Source organism: Fusarium solani (assembly GCF_023522795.1).
Source record: "Fusarium solani strain SB1 chromosome Unknown bctg00000016, whole genome shotgun sequence".
In the NCBI taxonomy this organism is placed as follows: domain Eukaryota; kingdom Fungi; phylum Ascomycota; class Sordariomycetes; order Hypocreales; family Nectriaceae; genus Fusarium; species Fusarium solani.
In genome coordinates, this window is record NW_027072142.1 from 238923 (window position 1) to 264093 (window position 25171).

Here is a 25171-nt window from a genome sequence, read left to right on the forward strand (position 1 = left end):
ATGCCATAAGTGGGAACTGCTTCCGTGTACACGCGGATGTCCCAAGAAAGAAGTCTCGCTTGACTGGGAGTATGGGTACTACCTCGCGTCCACCTTCCGTGGTTAGATATGATGGCCCGGTATACTTATCCATCACCATCATAATGACAGATGGCGGGTCACGATGCGTATCAGCGCCCGGGGGCCAACCGATGTCATATACTGTCCCTTGGGCCCCTATTAACTAGGCCTGCTGGCTGCCAGATGTTCTGGGTTAGCATGAGACGAGCACCAATACATACCGGAAACTGGCCAGCCAGGTTGCCCGCTTGTTCAGATGTTGCCTTGTCAGCACCGTTACCAATGTTCTTCGCCATGACTTGGGTTGCTGGGTGCTTCAGACGGACGAGGTGCTCGTAATTATACTCGTTAACACGAGCTTTCTTGCTATAGATACGGAGAGCAGCATCAAACGTATCTACCTCGCGCTGGCTTAGCTTGGCCTGCACACGCTGGCTCAGAAGTTTCCATGATTCGATGGATAACTTTAGACCACCACGTAATTCTTCCAGCGCAAGACGAAAGCCAGCCTGGTCGTCGCCCTGTTGCCGCTGGACCTTCTTCAAGAAGACAGTGTGGTTGAACGCCAGATATGCCGTCTGGCCAGAGACCTCTTGCAGGTCTTTGAGTGGCCCATCAAAATAGAGAGGCTTGTTCGCAATCGGCGGGAGCTGGAAGAAGTCACCAACGAGGATGATGCTTATGCCGCCAAAGAATTCGGCTGCTCTGCCAGGAAAGACTTGGCGGAGGCGTTTGTCGATCCACGAAAGCTGTCGCAGACCTAGCATACTTTTCTCATCGATCACAAGATACCTAACGTCCCGTAGCTTCTTCTGAATAGCATTAGCATCTGCTGGGGATAGGTCTGTAAAAGCCCTATCCACAGGTAGCCGGAGGAGAGAGTGTAATGTTGTCCCCATTATCTGGTTGCTTGCAACACCTGTGGGTGCAGCTCTCCAGATTGGACTGGGCCGGTTACCAGCGAGCCTCTGAAGATGCGAAGACAGGACTTTGATCATGTACGGCTTGCCTGTCCCGCCACCACCGTCAACATGGAGTAGAATCTGCTCCTCGCTGCCGCATTGGAAGTGTCCAATAAACTTATCGTATACTATCCGCTGCTCTGGGTTGAGCGTATCACGGACCTCTGAAGGCAGGTCTTCAACATCCATATGGAGACGATTTTGCTCAATGCGATGGCGCCAATAATCGCCTTGAACGATTTCTGAGTCAGCGTAGCGGCCAACGTGGGGTGTCCAATCGTATTGGATATCGATATCCCGTCGACCCAGGAGATCTATTACCTCTTGGCTTGGTGGGCAGTCGGGAAGCTGGCGGGCAAGCTCAAGCCAGTCTCCAGAAGGTCAGGCTCGTGAAATTCTTCCTCGAACTCATCCGGATCTGGTCGACGTTCTTCGGCGTTAGGTGTGCCATAGTAATCATCAGGGTGCCGGTGGTTCCCATAACAGAATTCGGCGGCAGATGCATACGAGTCGTACTCGACACCGTCGATCTTGCGTAGTTCGTTGGGATCGCGATGTGGATGAGCAAGCATTAGCTTCACACGACAAAAATCATCGTATTGGTGATGCTGGGGGTTGGACTTGTACCGCGGGAAGTAGTATAACGCCGGTTTGGGTTTGTGAGTATCTTCGTTCTTGGCCGAAAGCGATGTAACGTACTGTTGGAGAAGTGGCATGCATGATGGTGTTACACAGGCAGCCACCTCAAGGGAAGATGTCTCACGATGATACATGAATTGTCTGAACAGCGTTACAGACCTGTTGCAGGATCAGCAGATCTAGTATCTTGGCCTCGCCTCTTCAGATATAGAGACGAGGAGGGAGAACGAAGAAGAGGGAGACAACACATCTACAGATCAGTCACAGACATGATCATCATCCTAAATCAATCATTCTCACTCCTCCTCCATCTTCTGACTATCTGTCCCCATCATTATACGAACACGCGTGTCTGACACGTACTTCATCAGTGAAAGGATCAAATCAGTGAGTGGATCAGTTGCATTTACACCTTAAATCGCGATTTTAGAAAAATTATTAAGAATCCAAACCATGGCAAAAATAGCCAAAGATTTAAGATTAACTTAATTAAATAAGAAATTATATCAAAGAATTTTCCTAAATTTTATTTATTTTTATTTATGGAGTTATTATGAAAAAGCTTATTCGCACTGTATATTTTCTTAATTTTATACATAAAAAGCTTAATAAACTAAATTAAAATTTAAAAAAAGTAAGATCTGATGACTTTCACTATATAAATCTTAAAATAATTTTTTTTAAAATTTTTATTAATTATATAGCTAGTTTTAGAAAATCTAATATTTTTACTTTTAGCTGTACAGTATGAGTGATCCACTCACTGATTTGATCCACTCGCTGATGTTGTACGTTAACCATTCATCATCACCAACATCACCATCGTTTCCCTCCCAGCATCCGACATTAATTTAGTAATATGTGACAGGAAAAAGCCAATAGAAACATAAAGTACGGCAAAGTTTAAAAGAAATCTTCTCAAGACCCCACACAAACGAAGCCTTCCCGTCTGTACGGACATACGTTATCAGGGGCTACTAATAATATTTCATGCGAACGTAAAAAGAAAAAGGTAGACACAAACATGACACTCTCCACCAAGCCCCAAGTACCTAGTTCCACTTTCTCACCGTCCTCACCATCTTTCGACTCACCAGCTCCCGCTGACAGTTTGAAACTTGCCTAGCGGTAGAGGGGCAGTTTTATCAGTCTTAAGACGGAAATATTGTGTTTCAGGTGTTGGACGTGACACCCTCATTACAACCGTTCTCCATCCAATATCATATCCTCGGCCTCCCATCCATGCACCAACTCCTTAAGTCGCTTCTCAATCGTTTCCCTTCCCTCAAACGTCTTCCAAACCTCATGCGGTGCCCCATCCACAATATCCCAGCTCCTCAACTTACTCGTTAGCTTAGTCAAATCTCGCTGCTTCTTCTCCCACATACTGCTCTGCTTGACATGTTGTCCTGAGCTGATCACCACAAGCGGCGTATCCTTGTCTTGGATCTGTCGACTGTTCTTCGCATCTCGTCGTGTAAACGATCTCGCCACGAGATTCTCCTGCAGCTTGGCAAAGATGAACTTGCCTCCCTGCTGCGCTGATCGTCCGTACACGCGATCCTGGCTCGTTCGTCCTAGAAAAATAGCTCCTGGTAGTCGATCGAGGCCTAGCGGGGAGATGACGCCGTGTAGCCAGAGTAGGAATCCTCGCCCTGGGGCTCCGACTTGGTCAAGCAAGTCCTCGTGTAGGGGATCAATCAAGAGTAGGCCCTTCACCCGATCCCCATTGCGGGACGAGAAGACTCGCGAGTAGATTGAACCGATTCCGGCGCTGGCCAAAACCCAATGCCCCCTCTCACCAGCCTTGGCCAATGCCTCGCTCACCACATCAGTCACGAATCCGGCTGAGGATGGCGAGGGAGAAGTGTCTGACCAGCCATATCCAGGACGGTCTGCGAAACAGTATCGAGAAATAGCGCCATTGTTGACAGCATTATCCGCCAACGACCAAAAGTCTCGCTCAACCGTCCACTCACCGCCCTCAAACAGCACCGTAGGCAGCTCATTGCCTCCCGAATCCGTCTTGTTGCCATGGCAGTACACGTGAATGCGATACTTGCCATCATCGACCCAGTGAAGCTTTCCTGGCGGTGCCACGCCTGTGTCAAGAGCTCGGAGAATGATGGTTAAGGTGATGAGGAACAGGACCATTGACATGATGGCGTACGCAATAGTCGAAAGCATCACCTCGGACCATTCAAAGAGTGTACGCCTCGTTTCAGCGCGTCCCGTCAAGCGCTCCTCTTCTTCGGCCTTGCCCCATTTCACCATGCGATCCGTGAACAGAGTCCACAGTCCCATGAAGAGAGCCCAGATGATGCTGATAGTTCCAACCCAGTTTTCTTCATGTCGGATCTTGTGCACAGCTAAGAGAAGGATCATATCGAGAATTAGAACACCCTATCGATTAAATCAGCGTTGTTCGATCAACATTAGCAGGGGATGAGAAGGGGAAAACCTACCGACATGAAGACTGCCAATACCCTGACTGATTTCGAAGGCACCCCAAAGAACACAAGCGTAAAGAGCAAGTTGGCAAGTGTCAAACTGGCATAGCTATAGGCCAGCCATCCACTACCCGGAAGCTGAAATCCCGGAGGTGTCGCAAACGTTGACACTAGTAGTAGAATCCACCAGATGAAGGCCACAAAGGTGAAGACAATAGTGAGATATCTCAAGGCCCGAATGCTCCATAGGTTATACGGCGAAACAGCTGGATCGTAGGGTGCAAATAAGCGTTGAGTCAAGTTGACGCGATTCGGGAGCAGACGAGTGTGCTCATCTTGAGCAGATTGCTCCCCTTCTTCGGGTTCTGGTCCGACGCTATTTTGGCGGACGTCTTCGCTGGGAGCTTTATTGCTGAAAAGCGGCATTGTGAACCTGTGAAAACTCACAGAATCTTTATTCAGCCGGGTTGATTTCTTTCCGAGGTTCGACGTTTTGTAAATCAATCGTTCATTCACACGGGCAGCTTTCACCTAGAAACTTCACATAAACGGCCACGCGTGAAGCTATCATGATGGCTTAGATATGTAACCAGCACTACCCCACCTCACACTGAAATTCTAATGACACCAAAAAGTACAATACGTCATTCTTGAGCCAATTCACTGTCATAACTCACCAATCAGCGACACCAAAAGACATGGGGCTCACAAGTGGGAGTCCATCGGACACAAGCCTCCGGCGACGAGGATGACAAGTTTCTTGGCATTTTTTGGGGAGGATCAGATCACAGCTGGGAATTCTCTCCCAGGGTTTTTGGGTCAAACCTGGCTTCCCCATTCCAGTTGAACTCTAGGGAACTGAATTGAATTGCGTGGGGTAAATCGCCAAGGTTTTCGATGACGCGCTTTGGCTGCGCCAGCTTAAACAAAACTAGTCGTCTTTCCATCCTGCTTTCAGCGTGTATTATTTCCAACAGACTACTGGCGGCATAAACGAAATGTTTAACAATTGATACAAGGATATCCTGTATTGGTGTGTGGTAATCAGAGACCCTTCAGTTCTTCACCATGGGTTCAGGTTCAGGTTCAGGTTCTATTCCTACTCGGTTTTAGCCGCCATCTCCCAGCAGCCATGCCCGGTAAGCAGGGTTTGGCCGACGGCCGAAGCGCAGTCAGCTTCGGGTCGTGATAGAAGTCATGGATCGTTCGAGGCAAGTTGAAGCTGGCGCCCTCGGCCAGGATTAGCTCGTGCAGGCGCTGCCGCATCCACTCAATTGGCTGGATATCCAACTTGAACTTTTCCAGCTCCGACATCGTCTCAGACAAACGGAAGAGCGCATCGTAGGACGTGATGCCGCCCTTTCCTGACTGGATGTACTTCTTGCTGAGGAGCTGATACGGGCTAACCGGGCCCTGTTCGTGAAACTCAAGGATTTTGACGCCCCGATTGACCAGCTGACCGATCTGATACTTGGACGAGCCACCCTTTTCTTGCTTCGGACCGGCATCGATTGCAGCCTGGTGTTTCTCGCGCCATCGAGCGAGCTGCGGCTCAATCAGTGTTCTCACATTTGGCCAGTTAGGCTCCCAATAGGGGTGATTTTCGTTGATCTTGACCAGGGGTACACCCTCAACGCACTCAGGGTAAGTGTAGACTTCTCCATTGTGCCGGAGCACCAGATTATCTCGGGTGATCTCCTCCAGAGGCTCCTCAGAAGGAGATTCCGTCGGCTGAGGCGACAGTTCGATGGGCATGGGAGCCGACGTGCCTTCCATGGGCGTGTCGAACTCGGTAGTAGGCTGAAGGATGCTAGGCCGTGTAGGTCGCGGGGCATGCGAAGGAACGGCGGAACATGGGACTTCAGGCCTAGGTTGAGATTGAGACTGAGATGGTGCTACCATAGCCTCTACCATACGCTCTGGAGCAAGATCGGGCCTGGGTACGGGAGCAGGGCGGCTGACTGGTGCGGGAGAAGGCTCGTAGGCACGCCTGTAAGCTGGTTCGGGAGCTCGCTCAGGACCTCGTTCAGGAGCCGGCGGAGGAACAGGCTGATGGACAGGCTGGGGTGAAGGATGATGCGAAGACACGCAGACTGGTTCCTCAGTTCGAGGTGCCTGTTCGGGTTGTGGTTCGGGTGCAGGCTCAGGTCTCGGTTGGATCTCCAGGCGCGGAGGCTCCGGTTCCGGCTCAGGTCTGGTGTGCGACCCCTTGGCCTCCCTCTGCTGGCGCGACCTTTTCCTCGAAGCCAGTATGTCAATCGTATCTCCAGACGCGCCGTGGCAACGCTGACGGTTCCACTCACAGTTGCCACATTTCTGAAAGAGGTCACCACCGACAATAATACAATCATCGAAAGCTCCCTGATTCTTATTGCACGACCAGCATCGCTTGGACTGAATCTCTCCAGTGGCCTGGATCATGCAGGATAGCCACTTGACGCCCTTGGATTCGGTTCGCTCATAAATGCTAGCAAGATGCGAGTCGTTGAACCGGCGACCGCGACGAACAGCGGTTAAAGTGTTGCAGCCACTGGACAGCTCGATGAGAGTTATTATAACCCGTCTCTGTGAATGTGAGGACAACACGCTCGTCAATATCGGCACGCGTATATTCCTCTAGTAACGTCTTCGCCGTGAGTATCAGGAACGAAGGAATTGCCCTCCCAGCAGCGCTGATAGCATCAAAAGAGGTCAAAGACTCCTTATTGCCGGGCTGAAAGACTGTCGGCCGTGTGTTTCGTTTCATCCGGGTAGAAAAGAGCTTAAGGCTACCATTTACCCACCCAATTTGTAAGGGGGTCTCGTCAAAGTTCCAAAGATCGCACTTTTGGATACCAAGGGTGCTCATCAGGGCGTCGAATTCCTTGAACCAATTGTCGATGTGTTGTACATCGGTCTCGGCGGCGGCACGGGTGACTTCCTGGACTTTTGGGGACTTATATTGAAGCTCTGGATGACGCTTTTTAAACCTCCGTACCCACGATACTGATACAGGAGGCTGTGGGTTGTCAAATCGGTGTCCCCGAAGGAAACTGGCGTAGTTACGGATGGAGGCTTCTGATACAGCAAAGGCGCTCCTTTCAACTGAGCGGATAAAGGTCACCAAAGCCCGTTCTTCCGGCCCAGTCAGCGCCGACGGAGACCCTCCTTTGGAATCAGAAGGCAGTGGTTTCCCAGCTTTCAATAGATATATATATTTCTTAGTCAGGGCGGCATTTGCGTGGTGAAGCGCGGCGGTGTCATTGATACTGTATTTGCCTGGGGAGGGGTTCGCCCGAGTTGTCGGTGGCGTAGATGCCCCGGATAGATACGCATGCGCCGCACGCGCCGCAGCAGCGCTTTCTTTGGCTGAAAATCGAGGCATAGTTAATTTCAATTGAAAATAAGGTATATCTTTAATTTGAAGGTATTCGGACTTCAATTCGTGGAGAAATGAGGCAATTACGGTGCGCAAGGCGGTTACAGCAGTGACGCAGTTACAGGTTGTGATGCCCCCTCTGTGATGAACAGAGGGGTTGCGTGGGGCCCCATAGGGACACGCCTAGGCGCGCCTCCACTCGCGAACGCGTAGGCGTGCAGATTATGTCAGCCCTCAATTTGGCTTAAACCCCACAGTCGCAGTTTTCAGGGGCTCCGTCTGTTGCTGCCACTGCTGAACACAACTACAGTCTCCAGGAGCCGGTTTCCGCTATGGCCCAAGCAACATTTCCTGATGATGTGCTCCCGCCGGAGGGTACATACGATTCACGTGAGGCTCTACTCGCAGCTATCAATGAATGGGCAGCGCCCAGAGGATACGCATTCATAACTGGGAGATCTTCGCGATCAACCAGTGGCAGGCAGATTGTTACATACGCATGTGATCGGTGGTGTCGTCCACCTAGCGCCTCAAAAGATCGCCAGCGCAAGACTACTACACGAGGAACCAATTGTCGGTTCTCAATCATTGCGAAGGAATCCCTGGATAAGGCGACCTGGTCTTTAAGGCATCGTCCGGACGGCCGATTTTCCTTACACAACCACGAGCCAAGCTGGCACAAATCGGCTCATCCAGTCCATCGGCAGCTCTCTGATGCGGACAGTGTGGCTAACAGACAGACCGTCTGGCAGACCGTCTGAGTCCGTCTGACAGACCGCAGACCGACAGACCGGCCAATTCTCGTCAGACCGTCAGACCGGACAGGCCGGTCTGACTGGGTGGTCTGAGTCGGCCTGGGTTGGCCGAAATGGGCTAGTGTGTTTCAGTGCCGCCACTGGCCCCCTATGCCCCTAGGAATCAGGGGTAGGTTTTTGTTTACTCACCTGGCGCGTCGGCACTTGCGAACAAACTATTGCAAACATTCTCGCTCATGTTCTGTATGTGCGCATCCATATCCATACCCGCATCATGATATCTTCTAGCAGGAATTCGAGCCCCGTGCCGTCTATACCACAGTCTCTTACGTCTTATTTGCCTTCAACCTCGACCGATACCACCCCGGGGACCACGGCAGGCGATGCTTCCCAGTGTGAATTCAACATCGATTGGGAGAATATATGGCACTGTGGAAAAAGACTTGTGGGCGTCAAAAAGAGACCTCGTCATAGACGGGTCGTCGGCACAAAGATGAAGGAGTCATGGATATATCAACATGGTGCAAATTTAGAGCACAAGGGGGTACGTTACTGGCTTTGCAGACTCTGCCATGAAAAAGAGGAGCTATTCGACGGCTCTGTACGCCTCATCGGGGACAGCCCACGCCGCGAGGCACCTACTCCGTCAGCACCAGATCACAGAATTTGGTGGCATCAATCCCAGCTTGACAACTCCGTTTACCTTGGCAGCCACGTCAACGCCCTCTTCTGTGCGTCCTTTGTCGCGACAGGCTAGCCTAGGCTTTCAGCTGGCCTCCCACTTCGATGAAAGGTCATGGAAATCTCGCTTCGTGGATTGGGTCATCCTCGAAGATATCACCTTCCGGCAAGCATCAAGCGAGCGGCTTCGGTGGCTGATAGCAAACGGTGGGGAGCTTGCGAGTCGGCTGCTTCCTGAGCATCACACAACGGTCTGCTCGTGGATCCGTCAAACCTTTGAATCCAGACAACAGATCATCTTCAATCTTGTTCAGGGCGCAAAGAGCTCCACTCACCTAAGCTTTGATCTCTGGACTGCTTCAAACGGGTTCCACTATATCGGCATTGTCGGTCACTTTGTTGACAGCGAGGGCGAAAAGCGGGATGTCCTTCTTGGACTGCCACGCCTCGTTGGTCCACACTCTGGAGAGAATATGGCTCCGTATGTCAAGGAGGTAATCGATCGCTATGAAATGGGATCAAAGCTTGGATACTTCATGCTTGATAACGCCGAAAGCAACGATACTTGCCTAGAGGCTCTGGCTAGATGGTTCCCGATGGACGTCGGCCGCCGTCGCTTACGCTGCATAGGCCACATTATCAATCTGGTTGTCCGGGCTGTTATCTTCGGCTCAAACGTCGCTAAATTCGAGGCGGAGCTTCGTGGGGCTACGGATGAATTCAGTTTCGATATTTGGGCTAAGAAGGGGGCCATTGGTCGGCTCCACAACCTTGCTACCTATATCCGTCGGACGGACCAGCGACGACAGGCGCTGCGGCGTTTACAGACCGAGCTCGCAGGGGACGATGTGATATTTACATTGGAGGTCGTCGTTGATGGCAAGACACGCTGGAATTCCATTTACATTATGATCAGACGCGGTAAATTTCCGTCATCCGCCTCTACTGGACGTTTGTGCTGACGTAGGACCGGCTTATCCTAGCACTCGAACTGCGCAGCGCCATCGAGCTCTATCAATCTCGCTGGCAAAAGCCCAAAAGTGATCCTGTTCACCGTGACTTGACGAAAGATTTCCTGAACGCCACGGACTGGGCTGAACTGGAGCGTTTCCACGACTTCCTGAAGCCGTTTTACATCCTTACGAAGACTATGGAGGGCAACGCCAGTAAACCGGGCGCAGAGGGCGGGCATGGTGCCATATGGGAAACTCTCAAGACCATGGACTATTTGTTCGTCAAATTCAAGCAGGCCGCGGAGGAAACTCGGTTCGAGGAAGCCTCCCACTTTAAGTCAGGAATTGACTGCGGATGGGCGAAGCTTGAAGACTATTACGTCAAAACGGACCATACACCCGTCTACCGAGCAGCGCTAGCGCTTCACCCATCTTATGGGTTTGACTACTTTGAGCGGCACTGGAAAAACGCGATGAATAGACCGCAGTGGTATAGCGACATGGAGTCCGCTGTGGGTGGCCTATTTGATGAATACGTTCGACAGGATGAAGTTGAAACTCAAGCCCAAGCGGGTCTTTGGGAAGACGAACCCGATGAGATCGAAGCTGATGTTAACGACTACAGTTCATTTGGGAAGAGGTCAATCCGCTCATTGCATACACAACGAAAGAAGGCCAAGGCAGTTAGCGAGCTTGACTTGTTCCAGGCACGGCCAATCTACCCCCAAGATCTAGACGTTGCAAACCCTCTTGAATGGTGGAGCCGACATCAATTAGAATATCCAGTCTTGTATCGAATGGCGCTAGATCTGTTCTCAATTCCTGGCATGAGTGCTGAATGCGAGAGAGTGTTTAGCCAGACAAAGAAGATGATCACGGATGAGCGCAATAGGCTAGCACCTGATATAGTCGAGGCAGATCAACTCCAAAAGCACTGGTTGATGAGAGGGCTAGTAGTGTAGGAGTTAATGCTTGGGTACGAAGAGCAAAAGGGTTTCATTTTGTAGTCATTTGACAAGCCCCCCTTTTTTTTAAGCAGTACGTGATCAGACTGCCAGACCTAGACCGACCGGGCCACTGAAGCCAGGCAGACCTAGACCGACAGACCGGGGGCCCCGACAAACCCAGACCGACAGACCGGAGGGGTCGGTCTGGGTCGGTCGGTCTGTTAGCCACACTGGATGCGGACAAGTCAACAATCAGCCGCCTTACGAATGCCGGAGTAGCGCCAAAGGATATCAGGACTTATATCCGTCAGAACTCGAACACCATTGCAACCCAGCAAGATATCTATAATCGTATCGCAGATATCAAACGAGAGCTGTGTGAGGGACAGAGCACTATACATGCCTTTGCTAACCAGCTGGATAAGGAAGGGTTCTGGAGCCGGATGCAGCTCGATTCAGATGACCGAGTCACGGCTGTGTTATTCGCCCACCCAGAGTCATTGGCGTACCTCCAGGCTTATCCAGACCTACTTTTCCTCGACTGCACATACAAGACGAACAAATATGGGATGCCACTGCTTGATATGATTGGCGTCGACGCCTGCCAGCGATCATTCTGTATCGCCTTTGCATTTCTTAGTGGCGAGACTGAGCAGGACTACCTATGGGCCTTGGACCGGCTCAGGTCCCTGTATGAACTCGGCAATACAAAGCTTCCATCTGTTATCCTAACAGACCGCGATAAGGCTTGTATGAATGCCGCAGAGATCTGCTTCCCATCTTCAATTTCTCTCTTATGCCTATGGCACGCGAACAAGGCAGTCCTCCGCTATTGCCAGCCGACATTCGTGCGCCACCAACAAGGATCGGAGGCCTATCAGCAGGGCCTGAGCGATTGGAGTGAGTTTTTCAACCACTGGCACTCAATTATGAAGTCACCAGATGAAGAGGCCTTTGATCAGCGCGTACAAGAGCTTGAAAGGCGCTACCTACCGCAATACATTGAAGAGGTTGGCTATATCAAGGCCAATTGGCTCGATCCGTACAAGGAAAAGCTGGTGAAGGCTTGGGTTGATCAGCACCCTCATTTTGGTAATGTAGTTACCTCGCGGGTTGAGGGTATCCATGGGCTCCTTAAGAGCCACCTCAAGAAATCTACGCTGGATCTCTTCGAGGCTTGGAGGGCTATGAAGCATGCGCTCCTTAATCAATTAGCCGAACTGCGATCCAACCAAGCGAGCCAGCAAATGAGAATACCGATTGAGCTCTCTGGATCACTATATAGTGCCATACGTGGCTGGGTATCTCACGAAGCTTTACGCAAAGTTGAAGAACAGCGGAAGCTGCTCTTGAAAGAAAACCTGCCTAGTTGCACCGGCGCATTCTCTCGATCTCACGGCCTCCCTTGCGCCCATACTCTCAAGGCTCTACAAGAACAAGGTCAAGCCCTTCGCCTAGAGCATTTTCACACGCATTGGCACCTCAATCGCCATGGTGTTCATCAGTTACTACTAGAGCCTCGGCATCGACCTGATCGAATAGCCGCCGGTTCGACTACTGGTAGACCGCAATCAAGCACCCAGAGAGAGCCAAGTGCATTCGAGGCAGTTCAGGCAATAGTACGGCCAAAGGCACAACCCAAATGCAGCAGATGCCACCAAGTAGGTCATAGAATGACTTCAAAGGCATGCCCTCAGCGATACGAGGAACTTTTGCAGTCGTCAGCATCGTCGGCGCAGGTAGGGGCAATGCCAGCGGCGTTGCCGTCGGCATTATCAGGGCAGGTACGACCAGTGCCGATGACATCTTCATCAGCACCATCTTTGCAGGCAGGGGAAGCTCTAAGACCAATGTCTTCAGGGTCATCAGGGCAGGCAAGGCCAATCAGGGATAGTGCTAGCTGCATTGTTGTTAGTATCGACGACACAGACAGTACAGTGCCGGCAGCATCATCATCAGCACCGTCGGCTCAGGCAAGGATGGTGCCGGCACCTAGGTATGATGACCCGCGGGCTATCTATCAGAGATATGTTGCTGCTCGAGATGCCTGGTACAAGGCGCAGCCTCGTGGCAGTATTAAAACCAACCAGCAATATCGGAGGGCGCTAGGTCTACCTCTGCGGTATGACAAATCAAGCTATCAGTGGTGTCTCGATTGGAAGCAGATGGGCAAGCGCTGCGATACGCCAACTGGCTCTAGAGATTGGACTAAAGAGGAGATGATGGCCTACCTAGATTGGAGCAAAGCAGAAGATGACCGGGTCGAGGCTCAGGTAGCTACGGAGATGGAACGCATTCCTTTTTCTAGTAGAAGAGGTATGTGTGATATTTGGGAGGCGGCAGCGGCAGATGGCGAGGCCCAGCAGGCTATTTATTCAGGTAGATAATCAACTATTCCTCACCGTTCGGGATCATAGGATTTTAGTACTCAGTAGTAGTAGTAGAGTTTATAGGATTTTAAGAACCACCTCAGAACTCGGAATTACAGGTGTGCGGGGTTTAAGCCAAATTGAGGGCTGACATAATCTGCACGCCTACGCGTTCGCGAGTGGAGGCGCGCCTAGGCGTGTCCCTATGGGGCCCCGGCACGTCCACCTCGCTTAATAATCCAGTATCTCCGCGTTGATCCGGTCGTCCATGTCTGTAGATAGACACATTCGAACTGCTGGTCGAGATCGCGGCGGGGACGGGGTCGAGCATGATCGGCTTTGAAACGGCAGTCATCCGGCGGGCTGGATAGATGGCGCCGCATCAGCTGGCGACTAATGGTGCGGAATGGGCAGTGGATACATGCGAAGCCTTCGTAGACTCGCAACTTGTCGTGCTCGGAAGATCCGTCGGCTCGAAGTGGCGCCTCGTCGGGGTCTAGAAGGCCGGGTGGAGATAAGGACTTAAGAAGTCGGCTTAGCCCTTTCCTTGCCTCGGTGGGAATGTTATGCTTGTCGCGAAGATGTGTCGTGACACGTGATGGCCCGTTGGATAATGCGAATTTGCAATCATCTTGGGTGCAGATCAAGACACGCGCTCCAGCATCGTGGAAGAGGTTGAGGTTGCTGAGTAGCTCCTGGGTAGCCATTCTGCTGATAGCTGCTATTTCTATTTCTACTTATAGTAAGCATGGGTATAGTACTGTATATAGAAGAGGTGAGACGAGAGAGGAAGGAGAGGAGTAGTAATAGTAGAAGCAGTAGTAGAGGGATGTCCCTAGACGCGATGCGTGCACGGGCCATATTTAAGGTAATTTGATGAAATACAAGACGCGACGCGTGCACGGACGACCCAGCAACGTGCACAGACCAGTTTCTATGTAATTGATCGAATTACCAGCACGACTGCGTACAGTAGTAGTTCATTTCTGAATTGCTGTTAGGGATGGCATTCGTCCAAACGATCTGCGACGATGCATGTTTGCACCCAGACGTGCTGCTCCGACAATGCCGCCATGGGGAAACTGCGTCTCTGCAAAACGGGGCTCGAGGGGGCCATTGGGGGAGAGAAAACGAGGGTCGATTTGGCGCGCTTGTTAAATTCCTTGTTACTTTTCCCGCCTTCTTTTTCTCTGCGTTTTTCCGTTCAAGACCATGCCAAGCGCCATGTCATGGCGGGATAACGTCGCAGTATCTCTTGGGGTTGCTTATCGCGGCGTGGCAGTGCATGACACCGGCATTCATTGGAGCCGAGCGTTGCTTGATCTCGCATATGGTGTTTCGTGATGGCTTGGCTTGGCGATGGCGATCGATCTCTGCATCTCGCTGGGAGGGGCGGACCGCGTCAGGCCGTTCGTTATCTGAACAATTGGCGTCCATCACAGTGGCCGGAAGAGGCGCCTGTTACCCGGAAGGTGTAGTGGGGCAGGAGTCTGTCTACTGCGCACAGACTAGTAGATCGGGGAATATTTATAGATGATAGATATGCCTGATGCTTGATGCTTGATGCCTGCTTCTCTCCGAGTCGGGTCCGGACCTCGTTTCACAATCGGAGATCTGGCCGCCTCCTAATTATAGTCCATACTACGTACGCGGCAAGAAATGGGAGGGCCTAAAGCGGCCTCGAAACAGCTTACGTAGCCAGCCGGGCCCTACTGGCTGGGGCCATGGCTGGATAAAAGCACACGATTGGTTTTACGTTGTAGAACTAACTAGTTAAGCCTCTGGTGAAACTTGTTTCTCGCAAATCTCTGGTACATGCTCCCCCCTGTGCCAGGCCAGCTGTTTCGACGGCTTGAGGTTTGTCCATCCGTGTCTCCACAGTACGAGAAAACTCGGAGCCCAACAGCTGTCGTCCCAATGTGTTGCGCGTTGGGTCGTGTTGATACGGGACGAGGCCCAAATCGATTGAGATCGACGGACATGTAGGTAGTAGAGATTTGATAAGAGTCCGGTCTGGCTCTCGAGCCACACAGAGAAGCCATTCAATGTACACAGCCAGGCTAATTTCTAGTTTTGAATGAATAAAATGATGGCCTCTTGCTTCCGTCCTTGTTAGCCGTCGATGAATGTGCAAAAACATACAAAACCCACCAGCCCTGTTTGCCATGGTAGTTTCTATTTCGTGTGTTTCGTTGGCGGCTATTTGCACGTCCACGGCTCTGCCCGACGTAGAGCACGGCGCCGATCCAGCCAGGAGCATCCGAAAACAACCTGCGTTCTATGGTACGGGCCTGTATCTATCTGTATCACAGTGATGGGTCCCCCCTGGGCTGTCTGAGACGGTTGATGTCCTCCCTCTGGCTTAATTCGGTAGCGCACGCACCTTGATTGCGCGGCGGCTCTAATTATGGCAGCCTCCTTTCAGCGGGGGTCCTTCCTGATCTGGCGACTCGCCAGCCTTGACAGAGCCGCACCATGGGCCCTGCAACGACTCGCACGCCCTGAACGCCTTGAATATCCTCATCCTCATAGCTGTCCGCTTCTTCAAGGGCGAGTGGCTGGCACAATGGCAAAAAAAAACAAACTATTTTTTTCCCGTAGTTTTTAGCATTTTCAAACTAATGCTTCCATAGTTACCAAATTTTATGCTTTTCTAGCCTTTATAGATAGAAAATTGAATGCTTCAACACTTCAACGCGTCAACGATTCAGTGATTCAACGCTTCTGCTTCGGACCCCTTCTCCCTCTGGGATTCCCCTCTGGGATTCTCAAAGGTCGGTGGAGCCAACGGCGGGTATCCCCTGTCCTAAAAATGGCATCCGAAATCGAAATGCCCCCCAAGACTCTCAGGTTGCCCGCCTCGCCACATCGAATGGCCTTTCTCAAACGGGGGCACCGCCTTGACCGAGCTTTCGCGGGAAGAGATTGGCGTTTCGTTTTGCACGATACCACGGAACGGAGAAAGGCCCACTAAACTGAAATCTCTGCTAGCCGAGCCATGTAGGATGTAGATGTGAGTTCTATTGTCAGCAGCTTGGGGCTGTCCGGGCGCGCAATCGAGTCGTTGCCCAATGCCATATATCATCCGGTCCAAAACCCTCAGTGACTTCGATACAAACAGTGTTCTTTATCATCGTGTGGAAGCAACTTGCCCTTGAAGGAGCAAGAAGCAGCTGACATAGACTTGGATACAAAAATCTGGGGAGCTGGAATCTCCCTTGTGCAGCGGCATTTTCGTCTTTTATCCCTCTTGTTATTCCTGGTTTCTCTTTCTTTTCTTTTCGGTTCTTTTTTTTTTCTGCTATTATTATTCTGTTACCGCCCGTCATGGAAAGCAGGGGGGACAGATCGGCTTGGACCGAGTCCATCGTGTCGACGCGCAAGAACTCGTCGGAATGGCAGTTATCGAGACCAAACTCGCCTATTCTGAGTCTCAAGCCGGACCACGAAAAGGCAAACGACGCCAACCCGGACACAAATACAGATATCTTCAACCCACCCATGACACCGGCTGTCGAAAAGGGCGAGGACCCGTTCCGTGACGACCAAGACCACCCCGGCGGCGGTGTCGACATGTTCGATCCGAACCGGCCCAAGATGCCCCTGAAGCAGCGGCTGCACCACTTCACATGGGCTTGGTACACGCTCACCATGAGTACCGGTGGTCTGTCGCTCCTCATCTTCGCCCAGCCGCACCAGTTCCCCGGTCTCAGGCAGATCGGCATGGCTGTCTACGTGGTCAACATCTTGCTGTTCGTCGGCGTATGCTCTGCCATGGTGCTGCGGTTCTTCTTCAATCCCGGAGACATGGCCAAGTCGCTCACCCACGAGCGCGAGGGCTTCTTCTTCCCGACCTTCTTCCTCTCCATCGCGACCCTCATCACCGGTACCCAACGCTACGCCATCCCCGACAACGACTCGACGCTGGTGTGGGCCATTCAAGTGGCCTTTTGGGGATACGTCATCCTCACCCTCATGCTGGCCATCGGCCAGTACAGCTATGTGTTCGCCGCCCACAGCTTCGGCCTGCAGACCATGATGCCGACGTGGATCCTTCCCATCTTCCCCATTATGCTCTCGGGCACGATTGCCTCCGTCATCGCTGACACGCAGCCCGAGATCGCGGCCGTTCCCATCATCGTGGCCGGCTTGACGTGCCAGGGTCTCGGCCTGTCGGTCGCCGTCCTCATGTACGCACACATGGTCGGCCGCTTGATGTCGGCCGGCCTGCCCAACCGCGAGCACCGTCCCGGCCTGTTCATGAACGTCGGCCCCCCGTCATTCACTGCTCTGGCCCTCATCGGTATGGCCAACGGCCTCCCCGACAGCTTCGACCCCGACCTGGACGGCGTCATCATCGACGCTGGCATCATCCGTACAATTGCCCTGATATCCGGCATCAGCCTCTGGGCCCTCGCGGCCTGGTGGTGGGGCATTGCCGTCATCGCGGTCCTCCAGTCGCCTCCCGTCTACTTCCATCTCGGCTGGTGGGCCATGGTCTTCCCCAACACCGGTTGGATCCTCGCCACCATCTCCATCGGAAGTGCCATGGCCAGCGAGGCAGTCAAGTGGATGGGCACCGGCATGAGCATTGTGCTCCTCCTCACCTACTTCTATGTCCTCTACAACCACGTCCGGGCCGTGGTAAAACAAGATATCATGTACACCGGAAGGTGAGTTTCCACCTCGGTCCCCAAAAACAACTTCTCAACGATTGCTAACTTGACACAAGGGACGAGGATTACAACGACCACTAGTCCTGGTGAGATTGGGGGGTGGGCAGACTTTTAACCGCCTCCGTTGTAGGCATTGCCATGGCGGCGACCCTCTTGTAGGGTGTTTGGACTCTGTCAAGCCGAATATCAGGAAACATTCATGAATACAAGGCGAGGGAGGATGTTTACGATGCGATGAATACATCTCCATTGCTTTATAGACTGAATGCAGCCAAAACTCTACAAAATTGCCTGGCTAAAGGCATAAGTACGTTGTACGTGAGTGATGCTTGTTCTTGGGGTACGGTGTTGACTATACCGTCCCTGCATCAGCCCAGATTTGTCGATGAAATGTGCTGCTACTCCAAGTACGGCGAGGTAGTTCGGCGACGTCTAAAGATCGAAGGAGAGCGAAATTCAACTCTGACTGTCGAGCATATCCTGCCGCAAACTCTCCTTCCTCACCTCGAACATATTTATCACCCACTGGCGAATGGTTGATGCTGGCTTTGGAAGGAGGTTAGCTGAGGGTGGGAATAGATAGAAGAGGAGGTCGCGAGAGTAGTCATTCTTGTCAACGATATTCCGCCCCAGCCGAGGAGGCGTCCCGATCCACTTGGGCACCATTGTTGTGTATATAACTGGGACCTTCGTCCTCTTGACTTGAGCAGTGATTAAGGCCAACTTGACTCTCAATAACCTTCACATGCATGGCATCTTCCTACTCACATTGACAATTCTTAGTCTGGACGAAGGCGATACCATAGACTAGCCAGCGGGACTAGGAGTTCCTTGGGTCGATCTAAGCGGCGGGAGGAGATCGATTTCATGCCCTGGTAATCGGATATCGAGGGCTGGCTCGAGTCCACTGAGTCTCCTCGAAAGGACTTGAGCTTTCTAGTAGACTTGTCGGCATGATGTTTCAGGCGGAGATGATTACCATGCAGTACCCACCTACTGCTAAGCAAAAAAAAAAAGTTCCCCATACAAAATACCTAATTTTACTTACACGGTGATTGACCAAAATTGAAGTAATTTGCGTGGAATGAAGCTTATTTTATTGATAGTTTCATGATGTTTTAGATCATCGCATTATTTTTTAGATTACGAATGCGGTATGGTCGCCTATGACTACCATGCGATACCCCTCCACCGATAAGACCCCTCTACCGATAAGCAAAAAAAAAGTTTCCCCATACAAAATGCCCAATTTCACTTGTACGGTGCTTGGCCAAAATTAAAGTTATTTACATGAAACAAGCTGTGTCTTATTGAGAGTTTCATGCTGTTTCGTATTATGCTAACGTACTCCACAAGCGAGCCGACCGCACAACCGAGCCGATCATTCAGATTTTCACCTTAAATCGTGATTTTAAAATAATTCTTAAAAATTCAAACTCAGCCTAAAATGGCTGAAATTTTGGAAATAAGCTAATTAGTAAAATACCTATATAGAAAAAAAATCCTAAAAATTCATATTTATTAGCGCGCTAGGAACCTTATTCACACCGTGTTTTTTCTGATTTTTATAAATAGAAAGCTTGATAAATTAATTAAAAATCTGGAAAAAATACTGTCTCATGACTTTTTTAATAAGATATCTAAAAATTATTTTTTATATTTTTAATAATTATATAGCTTATTTTAGAAAATCTGATATTGCTATTTTTAGCTGTACAGTATAGTGATCGGCTCGCTTGTGCGGTCGGCTCGCTTGTGGAGTACGTTAAGCTTAACAATACATAAGAATATAAGGTTATAACAATAAATACATAACAATAACTATGCCAATATTATGTATTTATTTATTATTGGGATGTCTGGTCATCACTAACTCGAAACAGACCGCCAAGTTGGTAGGGGTCCTCGCATCTGGTCATGAACACAGCCTGCTACATTGCGTGTCAATGCCCGTCCTGTCGCACTCATTGGGCGAATTGACGGGACTCTGGGCAGCTCAAGCGAAGGTGGGCGCAACTCGGTGCCAATTTGGCCCGATATTATGCTACCTCACTGGAGGCCAAGTCTTGCGGCCTATCAGCAATGCGCACTGGAACGATGGCCAAGGCGATAACGACATTGAGAAGCTCTGCACCCGAACATTCCGTGGCGTATATCACCAGAGCCTGCCACTACTTTTACCTTGTCGGAAGGCACCTGTCATCCTCCAAGTTTTGGCGTTAGAACCAACTTGAAGACGACTACGGGATCTCGTCCATCACCATGTCAACCACAAGCGCTGGAACGGGCATGCGCATCGAGCGCTCGAATCCAGACGACGCTGCAATTGAGTTTTCGCCAAACTTTGCCTTTCGTCCCCCGTCAAACAAGAAGCTGTGCGGAGCATGCCAAGGTATTTTTCGCGGAGTCTTGGGTCTCCATTGCGACCAATTACCCGACGTCAATAGCGACATTGTCCGCCAGGTCGGTATGATTTTCAAGAAAACGTCACTTCCTGACCAACAACTCCACGTGTCATTGGAAGAGCTGGAAAACTGCCGCTGCAGCCTTTGTCAGTTGTTCTCGAGCCAAATGTCCTCGATGGACCGGGCAAGGTGGCGGACCGCCGATTTGAATGACAAGAGTCGACCGGGCGGCAATACGAGCGTCTACTGGAGGGTTGATTCAATATCGAGAGATAAAATCAAGTTCGGCCTCTTTCGACAGAACTATGGCAACAACCCATCTCCGCTCATCATTGTCCAGCGCATCCCAGGTATGTAGCCCGCGGAAATTCGAGGCCGGTTCATTGCGACTAACAGTAAGTAGACACGGCGCTTATTCAACCTGAGTCGGGTCCAGAGAAGTTGATGCACAACGATGATGGTCCGGTTGTAGGGTCAACGGCTGACGCCATGATGACTCGCGTACATCAGTGGCTGTCACAGTGCCTCACATCGCATGCGGGTTGTGAAAGTGCGACGTCCTCGTGGTTTCCCAGCCGTCTCATCCACGTCGGAGACGAAAAGACGTCGCCATCCATACGACTTCGCGCCAACGTTCCAACGTCGGCCCAGTACGCAACACTGAGCCATTGTTGGGGTCAAACTCCCACTTTAAGGCTTCTCCAGAACAATGTTGCAGCTTTTCAGACTGAGCTGCCAATGAACCGCATGCCACGGACGTACCGTGACGCTATTGCCGTGGTGAAACAGCTCGGATGGGAGTACTTGTGGATCGATTCGCTGTGTATCCTCCAAGACGACGGCAATGATTGGCACGCAGAATGCGCAGAGATGCACCTCATCTACAAAAACGGCATCTGTAATATCTCGGCGTCCCATGCTGAGGACAGCGAAGGCGGTTTGTTCAGCGAGAGGAACCCAGAATATCTTGAACCACCGACGGTGCAGACCGAGTGGACAAACTGGGCGAACGGCCACTTCGTCTGTATCAACCCGCAGCACATGTGGAGTAGAGGCGTCTCTAAATCAACTCTCAACACTCGAGGCTGGGTTCTCCAGGAACATGCTTTATCCCGGCGAACTATCCACTTTGCACGAGACATGGTGTTTTGGGAATGCCCTACCAAATGCGCGTCCGAAGCGGAGCCCGACGGGCTAATGACGAAGGAGGCTGGGAGACTGCCACTGGCGAAATTGATGATAGAAAAGAAGGAACCATTGGAAATCTGGGCGGAGCTGCTTGGCAGATATACCGCGTCGTCGCTAACCTACGAGAAGGATAAGCTTGTGGCCATTGCCGGTGTCGCAAAAACCATACAGGATATGTCACGCAAATCCTCGCCCAGCCCCAACATCACCTACCACGCAGGGCTATGGTCTCGGTTCTTAGCCCAACAGCTTCTCTGGCAGGTACCTTCGAACCCGTCACCAGCCGCATCCAAGCCCAAGATATATCGTGCACCGAGCTGGTCCTGGGCATCCATCGATGGAGAGATCACTCCGGCCAGCTGCAGCGCAGAGTACGAGCGGTGGACAGTCGTGGACTCGATAATCACCGAGGTCACGCCCGCTAGTTCCGATCCATTTATGGACGTGTCGGATGGTATTCTGAATTTGACGGGCTGGTTATGGAAAATCGCCGGGACCCAGAGGGGCGAACTCACGCTATACCTCTGGTACGACGACGGCACCCAGCTTTGCAACTCCGTCCGCGCCGCCAATAATACTTACTTCCTCCCCATCTCCGGATGTCCGCCCAAACCCTTGGCCGACGGAAATTTCGTACAGATCATTATATCAGGCCTTCTCCTAGAACCTTGCCCAGACAGGCCCGGCTATTTTCAACGTATTGGAATGTTTTATGCCCTTTCGTTCACTCAGCTTTACCGGATGTTGTCAGCTCCCGTCTCTGACGAAACAGAGTCCTGCGGATGCTTCGGTCCAAGGAAGAGCGCTGTGAAGCTTGGGAGTCATGTGGTTTTTGCTAACTTGGCAGATTACTGCTGGCAAGGCAAGACTACATTTCTTCCTCTAGAGTTTGGGCAAGCTCCCAAGACGAAGTTGAAGATGGCAAAGGGCGCAAGCGGGACCAACCAGCTGTTGAACCGAAGGTACCAAATTGCTATTGTTTAGATTGTGTTTGGATGGTATTGATGTTGTCGATTCATTCGAGAGACACGCCGATCCGACGCCGTGGTGGAGAGTATCACCAGCTGCTTGTATTCTGGTTATCAAAAGGATTGGACCTTGTTTTCCGCGGGAATCATTGAGAAGCTAGGGCGAAGCCTTCGCTTGCCTTGATGCGTTGAGTGATATGTGTACAGACAACAATTTACAAGATCGCCCTTCTCGTTTTGTCTGGCAGATGGTCGCAAGCATAGATCGATACTCGAAACCAGAGCTTACGAGGAGAGACAACAGCGGGACCTCTGGATGTGGCATGCTACGTTTAGTTTACCGCTCGTATCTTCCAGTAGCGTTTAGTAAGATCCTCGTATTCGCACCGGATCTCATTGGAAATGGTAGATCCCTTCGCGCCGGTACGATGTGACGATAGCGCCGAGGGCTGCCGCAGGGCACAGACATCTATCGAATCTATCGCACCGAATGTCAACCATTGCCATTCGATTCGAGCGTGGCCATATAAGATTTCGAATCGAATCCAGCACGTCTCCCGTAGATTCGATATCGAATTCAGCACCTATCATTCGATTCGACGCCAAGACTCGATCGAAATTCGATCGGCGCCCTATAGGGAATACAACCGTCATGACAAGCAGCCGCTCCGCACTGGAAGCCATACGGCGGCCACGACAACAATCCGGCCAACAGACCATTCGGCGAATCTACGCTCATGTCAAGTGTCTTGCAGACGATGGCAACTCTCTCCCGATGATGTGGGTTCCAGCAGGAGAAGAGGATGCACAAAGTGGACAATGCAACGGGAAGGCATGCTGAAATGTTCACAATCAAAGATGGGGAATCTCTCGTTTTTCTTGGGAGGAAAGGCAGCGTCTGACGGTGCCAAATGGGCGCCAGACATGCAGGCAGTACCGGTACATAGGCGTTCCAGTCCAGACACCCTGGACTGGACTGAACTGCCTATTTCTCACACTGGCGCGCGTAGTCATTGCCTTTCCATGAAGACGTTTACTGTTGGAGGACGTTCGGCTCGCCAAGCGCACCCTGGGGAAACCGGGAGTTGAATCCAATCACAGTCCGGGTCTTGCTAAATGTAGCCGTCTGAATTGACAGCTTCTGGTCCGAAACCAGCCATCTCACGCCTTCGCTGCAGGGAGGGGTCGTCAAAGATCCATTGTGCCTGGTCGAGAAATTAGCACTCTGTCCTGACGGATGCAGAGAGATAGCATCAGGAACTCACGTTTGGAACGACCCTGCTGCCAGAGTGTTGACCAGCTCGGACATGATGAGAGGCTGCGTCTTGGTGACGGTTCCGGGCTCTGAAATCTCCTCCACGGAACCCAGGACGGTCTCGAGGAGCGTCGAAGCCGTGACGACGCTGGTTGACGGCGTGTTGACGAGGAAGAAGTGGCCTTGGATAGAGGGCAGTTGTCGCTTCTCCTGGGTCTTCTTGACTGACTTCTTGCGGAGCATCTTCAAGAATCCATCCCTCCTGCGATGCACCTGCTGAGCCTCCGGAGTAGCGGCAGGCTCCGGGGTAGAGTTGACCGCCTCTGGGGTGGTGTTGACCGGAGCTGCAGGGGCTGTCGCGTTGGGGGCAGCACCGGCCTCGCCTCCAGCTCCGTCCTCGATGTCGATAAAGGCGCCAATGACAGCAATCTCGCCAGCAGCGCCCTCCCAGACCATGTGCATTTCCATGGCCATGCTGGTGCCGTTGTCCAGGTGCTCGCTGGGCAGGTGAAAGTGGAACTGCTGGAGGGTGTACGTGACGCCGCCAAATGCCATGGTGCCCTCGCCCGCGACAACCTCGACCGTGGTGCCTAGGTTCTCGAATTCAGTGCCTTCAGGCATGTCGGGGATAGAGAGGCTGAGCTCAGCGGCAGGGATAATTGTGAAAGCTCCGTCAACCATGTCGATGGGAGACTGGTTCGTGCCGGTAGAGCAGAGGGCGTTCTCGGCGCTCAGTGCCACCCATTTCGTTGGGCCCTACAAAATCATTGGTGTTAATGGGTCAAGTCGCGAAGGATATGAATTCTAATCAAGCCCTTGGATGAAACGTACAATTTCGCCCGTGTATCCAAAAATGTTGACGTCGACTGTTCCCTCCTCGGCCCTTGGATGCAACAAGGTCCCGTAGGCGCAAGATGCCCATGCCTTGGACGCAAGGACCGCAAGGAGCCCGAGCCGAAGAACCAAAGAGCCAGCCATTTTGGATATAATTTTCTTTACTGGAGAAACAAAGGCTTCAGTGGGATCAAAAATGAAGGGTATTGCGCCAGCGCAGAAGGTTGAAGCCACGAGCCGGAAAACGGGGGTATTATAGAAGAGAAGAGGAGAAACCAGTCCCCGAAAGAAGACAAATGGAACGACAAACCGCGCGACAAGGAAAAAGGAAGGAAACAAGGTAGTGAGAATGGAGATGGAGGATGGCAATGGCCCGGGTGGTTTCTTATAGTAATATTCTCGCGACACGAGGTGCCTACGTGCCTACGTGGACATACATGGAATGGACGCAATCCAAAGGCCGAAGGCTCCCTCCCCCCTTCCCCCGGGCCCTTGGATCCAGAAATAGAAGCACACGCGGGGGCGCTGCATCACAGCGTTAGCCTGGAGGTGGCCCTGGGGTCTGGTTTCATCTGGTAACCACGTCGCAAGCTAGTCCTCTTGTTTTGCTGGGGGGGGGGATCCGCGTGTGATACTCTAGACGTCGACGATGACGACTAATTTTGAACAAC

At 51.7% G+C, this 25171-nt stretch overlaps 9 protein-coding genes across 9 annotated transcripts; 3 read left to right on the forward strand and 6 right to left on the reverse strand.

The window, feature by feature from the left end:
• Positions 1-194: 194 nt before the first annotated feature.
• MRS44_018432 (uncharacterized protein) lies at positions 195-1211 on the reverse strand (the record flags this gene model as incomplete). The annotated part of the gene is made up of 1 exon (XM_065615918.1): positions 195-1211. One exon carries the CDS (start codon positions 1209-1211, stop codon positions 195-197), a length of 1017 nt encoding a protein of 338 aa, XP_065471990.1.
• A 128-nt stretch (positions 1212-1339) lies between these two features.
• On the reverse strand, positions 1340-1742 carry MRS44_018433 (uncharacterized protein; the record flags this gene model as incomplete). Its single annotated transcript, XM_065615919.1, has 2 exons — positions 1340-1597; positions 1650-1742. 2 exons carry the CDS (start codon positions 1740-1742, stop codon positions 1340-1342), a joined length of 351 nt encoding a protein of 116 aa, XP_065471991.1.
• A 1116-nt stretch (positions 1743-2858) lies between these two features.
• On the reverse strand, positions 2859-4537 carry MRS44_018434 (uncharacterized protein; the record flags this gene model as incomplete). Its single annotated transcript, XM_046282268.2, has 2 exons — positions 2859-4064; positions 4127-4537. 2 exons carry the CDS (start codon positions 4535-4537, stop codon positions 2859-2861), a joined length of 1617 nt encoding a protein of 538 aa, XP_046128655.1.
• Positions 4538-5155: 618 nt separating this feature from the next.
• MRS44_018435 (uncharacterized protein) lies at positions 5156-7475 on the reverse strand (the record flags this gene model as incomplete). Its single annotated transcript, XM_065615920.1, has 3 exons — positions 5156-5172; positions 5215-6649; positions 6696-7475. The coding sequence occupies 3 exons, from the start codon at positions 7473-7475 to the stop codon at positions 5156-5158; spliced, it is 2232 nt and encodes a 743-aa protein (XP_065471992.1).
• Positions 7476-8796: 1321 nt separating this feature from the next.
• On the forward strand, positions 8797-12801 carry MRS44_018436 (uncharacterized protein; the record flags this gene model as incomplete). The annotated part of the gene is made up of 5 exons (XM_065615921.1): positions 8797-9826; positions 9889-10816; positions 10987-12424; positions 12478-12666; positions 12721-12801. 5 exons carry the CDS (start codon positions 8797-8799, stop codon positions 12799-12801), a joined length of 3666 nt encoding a protein of 1221 aa, XP_065471993.1.
• Positions 12802-13377: 576 nt separating this feature from the next.
• Positions 13378-13881, reverse strand: MRS44_018437 (uncharacterized protein; the record flags this gene model as incomplete). The annotated part of the gene is made up of 1 exon (XM_065615922.1): positions 13378-13881. One exon carries the CDS (start codon positions 13879-13881, stop codon positions 13378-13380), a length of 504 nt encoding a protein of 167 aa, XP_065471994.1.
• A 2620-nt stretch (positions 13882-16501) lies between these two features.
• MRS44_018438 (uncharacterized protein) lies at positions 16502-17931 on the forward strand (the record flags this gene model as incomplete). The annotated part of the gene is made up of 2 exons (XM_046281479.2): positions 16502-17847; positions 17907-17931. 2 exons carry the CDS (start codon positions 16502-16504, stop codon positions 17929-17931), a joined length of 1371 nt encoding a protein of 456 aa, XP_046128667.2.
• A 2181-nt stretch (positions 17932-20112) lies between these two features.
• MRS44_018439 (uncharacterized protein) lies at positions 20113-22427 on the forward strand (the record flags this gene model as incomplete). The annotated part of the gene is made up of 2 exons (XM_046271287.2): positions 20113-20605; positions 20659-22427. 2 exons carry the CDS (start codon positions 20113-20115, stop codon positions 22425-22427), a joined length of 2262 nt encoding a protein of 753 aa, XP_046128668.2.
• A 1017-nt stretch (positions 22428-23444) lies between these two features.
• MRS44_018440 (uncharacterized protein) lies at positions 23445-24644 on the reverse strand (the record flags this gene model as incomplete). Its single annotated transcript, XM_065615923.1, has 3 exons — positions 23445-23616; positions 23677-24422; positions 24498-24644. 3 exons carry the CDS (start codon positions 24642-24644, stop codon positions 23445-23447), a joined length of 1065 nt encoding a protein of 354 aa, XP_065471995.1.
• Between the last annotated feature and the right edge of the window lie 527 nt (positions 24645-25171).